The sequence below is a fragment of the Hypomesus nipponensis genome, chromosome 20 (assembly GCF_054491055.1).
Source record: "Hypomesus nipponensis isolate SF chromosome 20, ASM5449105v1, whole genome shotgun sequence".
Lineage (NCBI taxonomy): Eukaryota > Metazoa > Chordata > Actinopteri > Osmeriformes > Osmeridae > Hypomesus > Hypomesus nipponensis.
The window spans coordinates 11,650,030-11,665,454 of record NC_140380.1 but is presented as its reverse complement, the minus strand read 5'-3'; the positions used below and the strand labels follow the sequence as shown (position 1 = coordinate 11,665,454).

Sequence of the window (15,425 nt, the reverse complement as noted above, 5' to 3'; positions counted from 1 at the left end):
ATCACAAACGCTTGTGCGATTAAATTCCTTTATTTATTACAATTCCTGGGTTATGGTACAGTATCTAGATAGTCAAATCATATTTGATTTCAGGTGGTGCGACAGTTTCCCCTGTTCTGTGACTGCAGGTCTAGCAGGACTTCAGTAGACTGTGGAGGAGAGAGAGGACCAGGGGGTTACACACACACACACACACGTCTTACAAAACACCTTGCATCAGGTGACCCTAACACATAGCAGCATGATTTGTATATTCATAGTGACACACGGATGGCTACATGTTGCGTAATACCAATGTTGGTTTTTATACTCATATAGGTTTAATGTCCAACCCTAGTCCTGGAGATCAACCTCTTTCTTAGGTTTCTACCTACAGGAGGGTAACTCCTGTTTCTCCCTATAGGAGCCTGATCTGTAGTAGAGGAGGTGTGGCTGTACTCACGTGCGCTACTGCTCAGGCCTGACATGTAGCTGCTCCCTCCGAACGAGCTGGCTCCACCTCCTAGTCCCGCTCCGAACCCTCCACCCCCTCCTAGCAGCGCTCCTCCGAACCCACCACCACCCAGGCCTCCGAACCCACCACCCAACCCTCCTCCTAGCCCCCCTCCCAGACCACCGTAACCCCCGCCAAAACCACCTCCCAATCCGTATCCTCCACCCAGACCTCCACCACCACCCCCTCCTCCACCCCCTCCTCCACCCCCTCCTCCTCCAAGGGCTAGACCTCCTCCTCCACCGCTCGCTGTCTTGGACATGTGCACTGTCACGCCCCCACCTGACTTGATCCTGGAACCAAAAAATAAACAAAGGGGTTAGCATGAGGTATTTGGATGGAGAATTACCAAAGGGTTTAACATGTGTTTTGGTCGGAAAACGACCGAAAAATGACCAAAGGGGTTAGCACGTGTGTTTTGGATGAAATGACCAAAGGGGTTAATATGTGTGTTTTGGATGGAAAACGACCAAAAAATAACCAAAGGGGTTAGCATGAAGTATTTGGATAGAAAATGAATGAAAAATATCCAAAGGGGTTAGTATGTGTGTTTTGGATGGAAAATGACCAAAAAATAAACAAAGGGGTTAGCATGAGGAATTTGGATGGAAAATGACCTAAGGGGTTAGCATGTGTGTTTTGGATGAAATGACCAAAGGGATTAGCATGTGTGTTTTGGATGAAATGACCAAAGGGATTAGCATGTGTGTTTTGGATGAAATGACCAAAGGGGTTAGCATGTGTGTTTTGGATGAAATGACCAAAGGGGTTAGCATGAGGTAATTGGATGGAAAATTACCAAAGGGTTTAGCATGTGTGTTTTGGATGAAATGACCAAAGGGGTTAGCATGTGTGTTTTGGATGAAATGACCAAAGGGGTTAGTATGTGTGTTTTGGATGGAAAATGACCGAAAAATGACCAAAGGGGTTAGCATGTGTGTTTTGGAGGGAAAACAACCAAGTAATGACCAAAGGGGTTAGCATGTGTGTTTTGGATTAAATGACCAAAGGGGATAGTATGTGACTTTTGGATGGAAAACAACCAAAAAATAACCAAAGGGGTTAGCATGTGGTATTTGGATGGAGGATGACCGAAAAATGACCAAAGGGGTTAGCATGTGTGTTTTGGATGATAAATGACTGAAATGTAACCGAAAAATTACTAAAGGGGTTAGCATGAGTTATTTGGATGGAAAACAATGAGAAATGACCAAAGGGGTTAGCATGTGTGTTTTGGACGGAAAACGACCAAAAAATTATCAAAGGGGTTAGCATGTGTGTTTTTGTCAATTTACCAAAGGGGTTAGCATGTGTGTTTTGGATGAAATTACCAAAGGGGTTATCATGAGGTATTTGGATGGAAAATGAATGAAAAATATCCAAAGGGGTTAGTATGTGTGTTTTGGATGGAAAATTACCCAAAAATAAACAAAGGGGTTAGCACGAGGAATTTGGATGGAAAATGACCAAAGGGGTTAGCATGTGTGTTTTGGATGAAATGACCAAAGAGGTTAGCATGTGTGTTTTGGATGAAATTACCAAAGGGGTTAGTATGTGTGTTTTGGATGGAAAATGACAGAAAAATGACCAAAGGGGTTAGCATGTGCGTTTTGGATGGAAAATGACAGAAAAATAACCAAAGGGGTTATCATGAGGTATTTGGATGGAAAATGAATGAAAAATATCCAAAGGGGTTAGTATGTGTGTTTTGGATGGAAAATTACCAAAAAATAAACAAAGGGGTTGGCATGAGGAATTTGGATGGAAAATGACCAAAGGGGTTAGCATGTGTGTTTTGGATGAAATTACCAAAGGGGTTAGTATGTGTGTTTTGGATGGAAAATGACCGAAAAATGACCAAAGGGGTTAGCATGTGTGTTTTGGATGAAATGACCAAAGGGCTTAGCATGAGGTATTTGGATGGAAAACGACCAAAAAATGACCAAAGGGGTTAGCATGTGTGTTTTGGATGAAATGACCAAAGGGGTTACCATGAGGTATTTGGATGGAAAATGACTGAAAAATGACCAAAGGGGTTAGTATGTGTGTTTTGGATTAAATGACCAAAGGGGTTGTTAGCATGTGTGTTTTGGATTAAATGACCAAAGTGGTTAGTATGTGTGTTTTGGATGGAAAACGACCAAAAAATAATCAAAGGGATTAGCATGAGGTATTTGGATGGAAAATGACCAAAAAATGACCAAAGGGGTTGTGTTTTGGATGAAATGACCAAAAGGGTTAGCATGAGGTATTTGGATGGAGAATTACCAAAGGGTTTAACATGTGTTTTGGTCGGAAAACGACCGAAAAATGACCAAAGGGGTTAGCACGTGTGTTTTGGATGAAATGACCAAAGGGGTTAGTATGTGTGTTTTGGATGGAAAATGACCAAAAAATAAACAAAGGGGTTAGCATGAGGAATTTGGATGGAAAATGACCTAAGGGGTTAGCATGTGTGTTTTGGATGAAATTACCAAAGGGATTAGCATGTGTGTTTTGGATGAAATGACCAAAGGGGTTAGCATGAGGTAATTGGATGGAAAATTACCAAAGGGTTTAGCATGTGTGTTTTGGATGAAATGACCAAAGGGGTTAGCATGTGTGTTTTGGATGAAATTACCAAAGGGGTTAGTATGTGTGTTTTGGATGGAAAATGACCGAAAAATGACCAAAGGGGTTAGCATGTGTGTTTTGGATGGAAAACGACCAAAAAATGACCAAAGGGGTTGTTAGCATGTGTGTTTTGGATGAAATGACCAAAGGGGATAGTATGTGTGTTTTGGATGAAATGACCAAAGGGGTTAGCATGTGTGTTTTGGATGAAATGACCAAAGGGGTTAGCATGAGGTAATTGGATGGAAAATTACCAAAGGGTTTAGCATGTGTGTTTTGGATGAAATGACCAAAGGGGTTAGCATGTGTGTTTTGGATGAAATGACCAAAGGGGTTAGTATGTGTGTTTTGGATGGAAAATGACCGAAAAATGACCAAAGGGGTTAGCATGTGTGTTTTGGAGGGAAAACAACCAAGTAATGACCAAAGGGGTTAGCATGTGTGTTTTGGATTAAATGACCAAAGGGGATAGTATGTGACTTTTGGATGGAAAACAACCAAAAAATAACCAAAGGGGTTAGCATGTGGTATTTGGATGGAGGATGACCGAAAAATGACCAAAGGGGTTAGCATGTGTGTTTTGGATGGTAAATGACTGAAATGTAACCGAAAAATTACTAAAGGGGTTAGCATGAGTTATTTGGATGGAAAACAATGAGAAATGACCAAAGGGGTTAGCATGTGTGTTTTGGACGGAAAACGACCAAAAAATTATCAAAGGGGTTAGCATGTGTGTTTTTGTCAATTTACCAAAGGGGTTAGCATGTGTGTTTTGGATGAAATTACCAAAGGGGTTATCATGAGGTATTTGGATGGAAAATGAATGAAAAATATCCAAAGGGGTTAGTATGTGTGTTTTGGATGGAAAATTACCAAAAAATAAACAAAGGGGTTAGCACGAGGAATTTGGATGGAAAATGACCAAAGGGGTTAGCATGTGTGTTTTGGATGAAATGACCAAAGAGGTTAGCATGTGTGTTTTGGATGAAATTACCAAAGGGGTTAGTATGTGTGTTTTGGATGGAAAATGACAGAAAAATGACCAAAGGGGTTAGCATGTGCGTTTTGGATGGAAAATGACAGAAAAATAACCAAAGGGGTTATCATGAGGTATTTGGATGGAAAATGAATGAAAAATATCCAAAGGGGTTAGTATGTGTGTTTTGGATGGAAAATTACCAAAAAATAAACAAAGGGGTTGGCATGAGGAATTTGGATGGAAAATGACCAAAGGGGTTAGCATGTGTGTTTTGGATGAAATTACCAAAGGGGTTAGTATGTGTGTTTTGGATGGAAAATGACCGAAAAATGACCAAAGGGGTTAGCATGTGTGTTTTGGATGAAATGACCAAAGGGCTTAGCATGAGGTATTTGGATGGAAAACGACCAAAAAATGACCAAAGGGGTTAGCATGTGTGTTTTGGATGAAATGACCAAAGGGGTTACCATGAGGTATTTGGATGGAAAATGACTGAAAAATGACCAAAGGGGTTAGTATGTGTGTTTTGGATTAAATGACCAAAGGGGTTGTTAGCATGTGTGTTTTGGATTAAATGACCAAAGTGGTTAGTATGTGTGTTTTGGATGGAAAACGACCAAAAAATAATCAAAGGGATTAGCATGAGGTATTTGGATGGAAAATGACCAAAAAATGACCAAAGGGGTTGTGTTTTGGATGAAATGACCAAAAGGGTTAGCATGAGGTATTTGGATGGAGAATTACCAAAGGGTTTAACATGTGTTTTGGTCGGAAAACGACCGAAAAATGACCAAAGGGGTTAGCACGTGTGTTTTGGATGAAATGACCAAAGGGGTTAGTATGTGTGTTTTGGATGGAAAATGACCAAAAAATAAACAAAGGGGTTAGCATGAGGAATTTGGATGGAAAATGACCTAAGGGGTTAGCATGTGTGTTTTGGATGAAATTACCAAAGGGATTAGCATGTGTGTTTTGGATGAAATGACCAAAGGGGTTAGCATGAGGTAATTGGATGGAAAATTACCAAAGGGTTTAGCATGTGTGTTTTGGATGAAATGACCAAAGGGGTTAGCATGTGTGTTTTGGATGAAATTACCAAAGGGGTTAGTATGTGTGTTTTGGATGGAAAATGACCGAAAAATGACCAAAGGGGTTAGCATGTGTGTTTTGGATGGAAAACGACCAAAAAATGACCAAAGGGGTTGTTAGCATGTGTGTTTTGGATGAAATGACCAAAGGGGATAGTATGTGACTTTTGGATGGAAAACAACCAAAAAATAACCAAAGGGGTTAGCATGTGGTATTTGGATGGAGGATGACCGAAAAATGACCAAAGGGGTTAGCATCTGTGTTTTGGATGGAAAAGGACCGAGAAATGACCAAAGGGGTTAGCATGTGTGTTTTGGACGGAAAACGACCAAAAAATTATCAAAGGGGTTAGCATGTGTGTTTTTGTCAATTTACCAAAGGGGTTAGCATGTGTTTTTTGGATGAAATTACCGAAGGGGTTATCATGAGGTATTTGGATGGAAAATGAATGAAAAATATCCAAAGGGGTTAGTATGTGTGTTTTGGATGGAAAATTACCAAAAAATAAACAAAGGGGTTAGCATGAGGAATTTGGATGGAAAATGACCAAAGGGGTTAGCATGTGTGTTTTGGATGAAATGACCAAAGAGGTTAGCATGTGTGTTTTGGATGAAATTACCAAAGGGGTTAGTATGTGTGTTTTGGATGGAAAATGACAGAAAAATGACCAAAGGGGTTAGCATGTGCGTTTTGGACGGAAAACAACCAAAAAATGACCAAAGGGGTTAGCATGTGTGTTTTGGATGAAATGACCAAAGGGGTTATCATGAGGTATTTGGATGGAAAATTACTGAAAAATGACCAAAGGGGTTAGCATGTGTGTTTTGGATGGTAAATGACTGAAGTGTAACCGAAAAATTATCAAAGGGGTTAGCATGAGTTATTTGGATGGAAAACAATGAGAAATTACCAAAGGGGTTAGCATGTGTGTTTTGGATGAAATTACCAAATGGGTTAGCATGTGTGTTTTGGATGAAATTACCAAATGGGTTAGTATGTGTGTTTTGGATGGAAAACAACCAAAAAATGACCAAAGGGGTTAGCAGGGTTTCCTTCAGCATTTTTCAGTTAAGGAGGCCGCCTTCCCGTGTGTGTGTGTGTGCTGGGGGACTACTCTGTCACCAACAGCAGGTTAACAGGTCTCACCTTGTCTCTTCGCTGTCCAGAAGTTTCTTGTACGCTGTGATCTCCACATCCAGGGACATTTTACTGGCCAGCAGCTCCTGGTACTCTTGTCCGTAATGGGTGATTTGCTTTGTGGAAATACAGAAATGAATATTTAAAAATAAGGTTGGCAATCCCAGACATTCAGGGGACTTGATGTGACTAAATGTCAGAAGACATGAATAGACGTTTACATTCACATTTGTCATTTAGCTCTAAGCCAAAGCCAGAGCGATTTACAGTAAGTACAGGGACATTCCCCCCGAGGGAAGTAGGGTGAAGCGTCTTGCCCAAAGAAACGTCTTTTTCGCACAGCCAGGAATCGAACCGGCAACCCTCTGATTAAGAGCCCGATTCTCTAACCGCTCAGCCATCTGACTCCCCATGTTAAGGAGCGTGTGACGCGTGGTGTGTTACCTTGCGGATGTCGTCCAGCTGGGACCGGAGGGTAAGCAGCTGCTCATGGTAGGTGTCTGTGTGGGAGGAGGAGTGAGACTCTGCCTCCTCCACCTGGGACTCCATCTGGATGTTCTGCAATAAAGTCAGGAGGCGTTTACTGAGGTCTGTATCACCTGGGGCGAGCGGCGGACCAACGTGAAAATATAGTTTCAGATTTATCGACAGAGGATTTTTGTTTCGTTTAGGAAAGTGACGTTTGGCTCAGTGAGCTCAATAATCGTACGTTAATATTTTATTATCATTGTTAGAATCAGGGGGGGTGAGGGGGGTCCTACCAGGGATTTGAGCCTGTCGATCTCTCTCTGAACTGAGTCAATCTGGAGCTTGTAGACTCGCAGCTCCTCCTTGGACTGAGTGAGGCTCTGGTTGCTGGGCTGGGACGACAGCGACATCATAGAAATCTGAGAGAGATTTGGAGATGGAGGGGAAGTTAGCCAGCGTGAATGAGCTCATGATGAAGTTGGTGTTTGTGAGTGAGCTTGAGAGACTTAACGGATCGGTTAGCCATTTGTTTCTCTTCTCATTTATCTAATTTGGGTAAATGATTGTGTTTGCCCCCCTTTATGGGAGTTTGACTGCTGTACTTAAACCAGCCACAAGGGGGCGACAGACACACAGGATTGCGTGGACCTGAAATGAGCAGTCACTCAGAATGGATGGATCATCCACTGTGGGTTTGATGACAAAGGGTGGACATTGTGACGTCTAATTTTGGCTCAGAATCAATATTTGCTTGAGGCAGGTATACCTGTATGAATGACTGTAGCGGAGGCAGGTATACCTGTATGAATGACTGTAGCGGAGGCAGGTATACCTGTATGAATGACTGTAGCGGAGGCAGGTATACCTGTATGAATGACTGTAGCGGTACAGGCCATGCTAAGACGTAAACAGGTCTGGCAGCTGGACACTTAAGGGAGTGTTAATGGGATCCTTGACGACTGCATGTCGACGGTGGAAAAATCAATTTATCCCCGGGGATGAATAATCCATTCCTCCATCCATCCCTCCATTTATCAGTCCATCCCTCCATTCATACATCCCTCCCTCCCTGCCTCCCTCCCTCCCTTCCACATACGCTGTCCTGTACAGAGAGCAGAGCGTCCTGCTTGCTGCGCTGGGCCAGGGCCTCGTAGTGGGACTTGACGTCTGCCAGGGCCGAGGTCAGGTCCTGGGCCTGAGCAGTGTTGTCCACGGAGATGGAGAAGGCCGACTTCACGCTGCCTGTCACGATGTTCCTCACCTCCTTCACTTTCTGACAGACCACAGCCAACAGGACGCGGGTTAACACAGGAAACACACTGTCTTCCCAGCAAACCAGGAAAGCAAGGATTTCTTTGGGGCTACTGTGAGACTTAAAATTAACTTGTGTTTTTATCAAGTCATTACACTGTTTATACAAAATTATGGTAGCCTTATCATCACGCAAGGTATGTGTCCTCTCAATCCCACTCTGACTACTTACGGAAAATATTGATTCTGGTCACAGAGTAAACATAACTACCACAGCTGTTTTAGAATGAGTCACAGACCTGGGGAAGGGAATGTGTGCAGATTTTCCAATGTGATTGTCGTTTGTATGTGTGTGAGGTGACTGGTGCCTAGTGCATAGTGGTGAAAGCTGCCTCCCAGATTGTCAGAATCTCCATAATTGATGGGGAGACATTTTAATGTAGCACAGAAGGGAGGAGGAGGGGGGGGGGGTCTGAGGGGACGAACAGAATGGAGAAAAATGTCCTAATCTGCAACTGCAGTGAAGACTTCAAACCACACATACAGAAATATAACTGACACCACAAAACCTGACTGAAATACTTTAGTTAATATTAGACCAGATGGTGACAGTGATGAGACTCACAGCATCGTACACCTGCTTGGAGAGAGAGATCTGGTCCTCCAGTCCGCCGATGCTGGTCTGCAGCTCAAAGATGCTCAGGTACAGGTGGTCCACCTCCTGTACACAGCCAGGTGAGAACAGCAGCCAGGTGAGAACAGCAGCCAGGTGAGAACAGCAGCCAGGTGAGAACAGCAGCCAGGTGAGAACAGCAGCCAGGTGAGAACAGCAGCCAGGTGAGAACAGCAGACAGGTGAGAACAGCAGACAGGTAAGAACAGCAGCCAGGTGAGATCAGCAGACAGGTAAGAACAGCAGCCAGGTGAGAACAGCAGCCAGGTGAGAACAGCAGACAGGTAAGAACAGCAGCCAGGTGAGATCAGCAGACAGGTGAGAACAGCAGCCAGGTGAGTCAGGTGAGTTTGCCAGCCCGCAGGCAGGAGACTGTGCCCTGGTTAGGAGGTTTGACCAGCACACCCCCTCGAGAACACCCTGCTGACTCTTACTCTAAACTCGTCTCTGAAGACGTTGAGGAGTCAATCAAAATAACAGGTCATGTTAACTATTTAGTTTCCAACACAAAGAAAATTCAGTAATGCTGATTCTTCTTTCCCTCCTCGACACATGCATACCTCCTTCAGGGTGGTCCAGTCCATCTCCAGGGACTTGGTCTGTGCCGCCTCCTCTTCGTACCTGCCGGTGTCAAGTCATGTTACAGCACCGTTCATGTGTTCAGTATGTGTTTTGGATGAAATTACCAAAGGGGTTAGTATGTGTGTTTTGGGAAATTCACCAAGGGGCAATATGTGTGTTTTGGAAAATTTACCAAAGGGGTTAGTATGTGTGTTTTGGGAAATTTACCAAAGGGGTTAGTATGTGTGTTTTGGGAAATTTACCAAAGGGGTTAGTATGTGTATTTTGGGGGAATTTACCAAAGGTGTTAGTATGTGTTTTGAGAAATGTATCAAGGGGGTTAGTGTGTGTGTTTTGGATGAAATTACCAAAGGGGTTAGTATGTGTGTTTTGGGAAATTTACCAAAGGGGTTAGTATGTGTGTTTTGGGAAATCTACCAAAGGGCTTAGTATGTGTGTTTTGGGAAATGGAACAAAGGGGTTAGTATGTGTGTTTTGATAAATTTACCAAAGGGGTTAAAATGTGTGTTTTGGGAAACCTACCAAAAGGGTTAAAATGTGTGTTTTGGGAAACCTACCAAAGGGGTTAGTATGCGCGCCCCACCTGCTCTGGACGTCGTCGATCACGCCCCTGTAGTGCTCGATCTCAGCGATGATAGACTCCTTGGTGGCCGACAGGCTGTCGATTTGGGTCTTGTAGGTGCCGATGGCGGAGGTGAGGAGGATGGAGGTGCTTGCCGGCCCACCTTGGTCCGGATTGGTGAACATCGAGATCTTGGCTTTCAGAACGGCGTTCTGTTGCTCCAGAGAACGCGCCTGAAGGGGGGAGAGAAGAAGAAGAGTCGCTGAATAAGTAGGCCTAGTATAGACCTTTTTTAGAACGTAAAAAATAACAGATCAGTTTAGAGCACAAGGCCCTTAACCACAGCTGGCTGGCGCCTTTCGTACATTAGTCACTAGCTACGCTACCATGGAATTAACATGACGAACGCATATTACCATCAATTGCCGTCAATTGTGTACCCTGCCCGAACCACTGGATTAGAATGTTACTTATTTAAGGCTATAATCCCTTGACTGTTGTGCAATTTATTTCAGTGGCCTAAACCAGGACACATCGCCACTGATGCTGTCAGCATCAGAACAATCTTTCGCGCGTCTGAAACCGGAAGCTTTCAAGGGCCTACTTAACAAACGAAGAATGTTGATCAAAAAGGTTCAGCGCATTGATCCGGTGAAGTGAAAGTGGATTTTCAACCTTTAACGATGTTGAACCTGTGGCATTTGAATGAGGCTGGTTGACTTTATTGGATATTGACTCAATCGTGAATCACACAGCTAGTCTGTTGGAACCTAAAGCACGATAGTGATTTGAGCAACAAGCCGCCGCAATAAATCAAAAGCTAAAGACAACGTTTCCTGGATATCGCCGTCTTCACTGGGTTTAGATTGAAGGAGGGGGGGGGGGTATAAATTATGCATGGTTCAATCAGCATATTAAATACAGTACCTTTACAAGTAAGAGTAGATCAGATCCAGATGAGACCGGAAGCAGAGTGTAATCAACAGAGAAATAATCCACAACATAATGTTCTTGTGTGAGCAGATGTCCCTATTGGTGAGATTTTATTTATTTATTATAGCGCACGTACAAACATTGAAACGCTTGCTTGTTGAAGACTGCTATGTTAGGTATGGAATCTTAGCTTTAGCCTACTTTGTGTGCGCACTATTAGTACGTTCAACATGGAGAAAAGTGTCGGCTAAGTGATTACTTAGAACTAACGCCAGTGGTAAGCATTTGAAAAAGCGCACAAGAATGACATGTGTTCCAATGTGTTCGGAGAAAAAATATACACGCCCCTGCTACGGCCAACGAGGGAGTCCTCCGCGTTAGCCAAGGTGTGTCACAGAGCGAGCCACGGTGGTGCGGAGGCAAACCTTGTCTATGAAGGTGGCGAACTTGTCATTGAGGACCTGCAGCTCCTCCTTCTCCTTCAGTCGGGTGACCTGGACAGTGTCGAGCGAGGGCAGCGAGGGATCCACACTGGGCACGGGGCTGACGCCAGCATCCACCGTGGTGCTGGAGCCCAGGAAGGAGGGGTTGAAGCCGTAGCCGCCGATCTTGAAAACCCGGCCTCCGAGACGAGCCCTGAGAGGGGCGACCCCATCCCTGAAGGCCGCTCGGCCGCCCCCGCCACCCAGACCAAGACCCCTTCCTCCTCCCATGCCCAGACCAAGACCCCCTCCTCCTCCCATGCCCAGACCAAGACCCCCTCCTCCTCCCATGCCCAGACCAAGACCCCCTCCACCACCTCCTCCGCCACCACCCATCCCCAGCCCCAGTCCAAGGCCTCCCCCCAGCCCACCTCCTGCTCTCATCCCCAGCCCCGCACCTCCTCCCAGGCCAAAGGACCTGGAGAGGGCAGCTCCTGCGCCACCTCCTCCTCCTCCACCCAGACTCCTTCCAGAGAAGAGCCGGTTTCCTCCATACGTGGCCCCGAACCTCACTGCCCCTCCACTGATCTTCAGGTTAGTCTCTGCCATGTTAGCCTCCTGGTGCTCTCCTCACAGGCAGACCCACTGCAGGCCCGCGCTGGCTTATATACCCTCACACAGCTGTCCCTGGAGGGGGGGAAGGAGGGAGGGAGGGAGGAGAGAGCCTGCTCACTACCTGAGGGCTAACCATGTTCTGCCCACATCCAGCAGACGTGGCAGGGCACCAGCAGGACAGCGTTTGCCTGACAGGCCGACAGCTCCACACCCTGCCCACGTGTCCTGGAGCGGTTTACAATGTGTTTTGACAACCCTGTGCATTCCTTTAGGATGCTTGTGGGCTCAGATAAGAGTCTGTGCTGGAGGGGGGGGGGGGGGGGTTGGGGTGGGAGCTAATATGGAAGTCTCTTCTTCCAAGGTTTACTTTTTTGGTTGATTGACAGGCTGGTTTTAATGTTATCTCATGGGGCTGTGCAATCGAACGCTCCTCTCAGAGATTGCGAACCTTGGTTTGACAGATTAGCTCATCAATCATTCCCAGTTGCTTCGCCAGTGGCGGGCAGGTGAATATTTTATTCTTACTGCTGCAATCCCTCTAGGCAGCAAGGCTTTGGACAGAAGCATCTGGAAGGAGCTGCCACGTTGCAACGGAACACGTTCACAGGACAGCTCTGGAGAACATCCACTGGTCTCTCCTCCGGTCCGGCTCGTCTCCCTCCTATCCAGGCTTCTCCATCCCTACGCTGCACACCCCGGGGACCACGGTCTTAACACGTTAGCTTGTGTGACCTTTCCAGAGTCAATACTGAAGCTTTATTGGTGTGTGTGTGTGTGTCCCCCGCCCCCGCCCCCCCCCCCCCCCCGGGGTCCCTGGGGAGACAGTGGACTGCGTTCTGAGAGCCCCACTAGCAGAGCAGTTAGCTGGATGCCTGCCAGAGGCAAGGGCCCAGTCCCTGTGGCTGTTTGAGGAGACAGTTAGGAACACTCTCTCCTGGCTCCTGGCCAACACTCAGAGACTTGCTAGGGAGCAAGAGGCGGGTCCCCCAGCCGTGGAGTTCTGCCTGACTGGACGCCGTCGAGCGACGGCGGGAGGAGAGGGGGGCGTATCCTCCGTGGAGTGGGAGGAGTCACCGCTCAGTCCTTTGAGGTGATTCAAGAGACTACATTAGTCCTAATATCATCCAGGCTATCGAGGGACATTCTAGTCTTCTTAGAGTTTATGTTACTGAAAGCACCAGGAAAACATGGACGACAAACATAAAAACTATAAATATACATATTTCCTTATCTATATAAACACACAACTGAAATAATAAGGTATTATCACATTAAATTAACCAAGACAGCTGTTCTGTTAGATGCCTATTATTGACCAAATTCCATTTCAACTGAACAATAAATAATAAGAAAATACTTTTTTTTTCTCAATGATTCCTAGTTTATTACATTTCAGAGGATACATCATAAATACTTAAAATGCTTAGGGCTCAATTTGACCGAAGGTCCTAACGGGAGATACCGACCTATAGAGGAAGTAACACGTGCTACCAAGTGGTCTTAACAGGCGTTAGGGAGAAGACATGAGTGTACTTTCAACTACTACCAAAAATAAGCAATTTGAAGAAAAATATTGGAACTTCCAGTAGTCAGTCCTCTATGCAGCAGCACTATAAGACCACAGTACGATTGAAACCTTGCTATAGGGTGTCAGCACTTTCACCACATTTTACATTAAATCTACTACCACCCATTAGAAGCATGATAAAAGGCAAATGATTTATACATAAAGCAAAGCTGTAGTGTTAGGGGACGGTAGAGTGATGGGGATGTTCACAGGTTCTTTAAGGAATTATCAGAAGAAGAAAAAAAGAAAACTTTAGTAAATATAAAGTCATGGGCTGCTTACTGGAAGGCTACTCGTTTACATAGGCCGTGGAAATACTTAAAGACAAGTTGCAATAAACATCAACACAAAGTATTGTGTAAGAGGCACATTAATAAGCGGGAGGACAATGGATCTACATTTCAGCACCTCGGAGAACAAGCACGCTGTCCAGCCCTCGCGCCAGGTCTAGAAATGTCAACCTTTCGTTCATTTACACCATAACAAATTGTCCGTTGCTGAAGTCATTCCACGACGGTATACTAATAGACTGCGGACTCTACTTTTATACAACATTTACAGATTTGGCACTGATCGATTCCCTCGAAATGTTCGTGAACGTTTCAGCAGGCCCTCTGTTCCTGGAGGTCACGGGGTCTTCATTGTACCATATTGCTTTTCTTAATTCCAAGTGGATAACAGAGAGCTTCTTTCAGTCCGTTTCCCCTGAAATAAAACGTGAATATTTGGTGTATCTACAGTTCCGTTTCCCGGTTCCGACTGCAGCCTTATCAGGACGAGGTGACAGCTTCCAGTGGTCCGTCTCCTTGTTCGATGTGTGGAATATCTAATTTTGATGCGTTCTCTGCTGTTGGCGGCTCAGCAGACTCCTCAATGAGACAACTGATATTTTGATCACATTTCTGGATGACCGGGGAGAGCGGCCGGTGCCCCTTATCTCTGGCCGCGGGCCGGACAATGATACACGGTCTTGTTGTCTCCCGCTTCCCCATGGAGGACACGGGGCTGCGGCTGTCGCGCTCGTATTCCTCTTGGGCACGTTGAATCTTCCTCTTCCTCATCCTCCTCTTGTGGAAGTGGAATGTAGCCAGAGAGACGAATATGATCCCTACAATCATGGTCACGAGCACGATGAGCGCAAACGTCGAGGAAAAAGGTGGGAAGAATCGCTCCATCTGGTCCATGCAGGTGCCGTTAGTTTGGGAAGCCCCGACGTAGGAGCACAGCGGTACGGAGAACCCGTCACCCTCGGAGGTCTCGGCCGTCATTTTGATTTGACTTGCTTTCTCTTTGGGTGAATCTGTGTCCTTTTCCAAGAAATTCAGTGAGAAGGGGGTAAAGGTTGCAAACACCTCGGTTGTCCCATTAGTTTGCCTAAATGACAAATCAAATTCAGACCTCGATGTGATTAGCAAAAATGCTACATTTAGATATGCCAATTGTGTGAGAAGACTAGGCTATGTCTTTGCCCGTAGGGTATAACCATTCAAGGCACGCCCGATTGAATGATTTAAATAATTGAATTCGCTATTAGGCGCGGGTAAGTGCGCGTCGTTTAGAGAGATAACAACAAACTCATGGCTCTACTGAACACATACATTGACTACGTCTAGCTGTACACCAGAAATACTTACTTATTAACGTTTGGGTAGTTGTATAGGTTTTATAAATACACAGCCTATTTGCCTATAGGCAAATGATCGAGAATAAACGCAACGGACTTTTTCAGACTCGATGAGTAGGCTATGTTAACAATACGTGCATCCAAACAAAGGGTTTACAGGGAGGCAAAGACATAAGAACCATCTTAATGTTGAATGTCAATGTATTCATTTGGGCAAGAAATAACATGCATCTATTTCGTATCCAATGTTCGAACTTACCTGGTGAAATTGTCAGCGCAAGTCGCTTCTGTAGAAGGTCCGACAGGACTAGAGAGAGGCAGGACCGAGGAGAATTCTCCTGGATTGCAATGACGTATACACACTGCGAAAGCTTTCCCCTGTCCAAACACACACACATACATACAAACACACACACAC

At 45.2% G+C, this 15,425-nt stretch overlaps 2 protein-coding genes across 2 annotated transcripts; both read right to left on the bottom strand.

Annotated features, from left to right (window-relative positions):
* Positions 1-22: 22 nt before the first annotated feature.
* LOC146246408 (thread biopolymer filament subunit alpha) lies at positions 23-11,810 on the bottom strand. Its single transcript, XM_084683485.1, has 10 exons — positions 11,205-11,810; positions 9,868-10,079; positions 9,263-9,323; positions 8,656-8,751; positions 7,876-8,052; positions 7,073-7,198; positions 6,756-6,869; positions 6,321-6,427; positions 443-786; positions 23-149 (listed from the first exon to the last, which is right to left on the bottom strand). Exons 1-10 carry the CDS (start codon positions 11,808-11,810, stop codon positions 142-144), a joined length of 1,851 nt encoding a protein of 616 aa, XP_084539611.1. The 3' UTR covers positions 23-141.
* Positions 11,811-13,217: 1,407 nt separating this feature from the next.
* LOC146246407 (uncharacterized protein C11orf87 homolog) lies at positions 13,218-14,651 on the bottom strand. Its single transcript, XM_084684187.1, has one exon. It carries the CDS (start codon positions 14,649-14,651, stop codon positions 14,154-14,156), a length of 498 nt encoding a protein of 165 aa, XP_084540313.1. The 3' UTR covers positions 13,218-14,153.
* Positions 14,652-15,425: the final 774 nt, after the last annotated feature.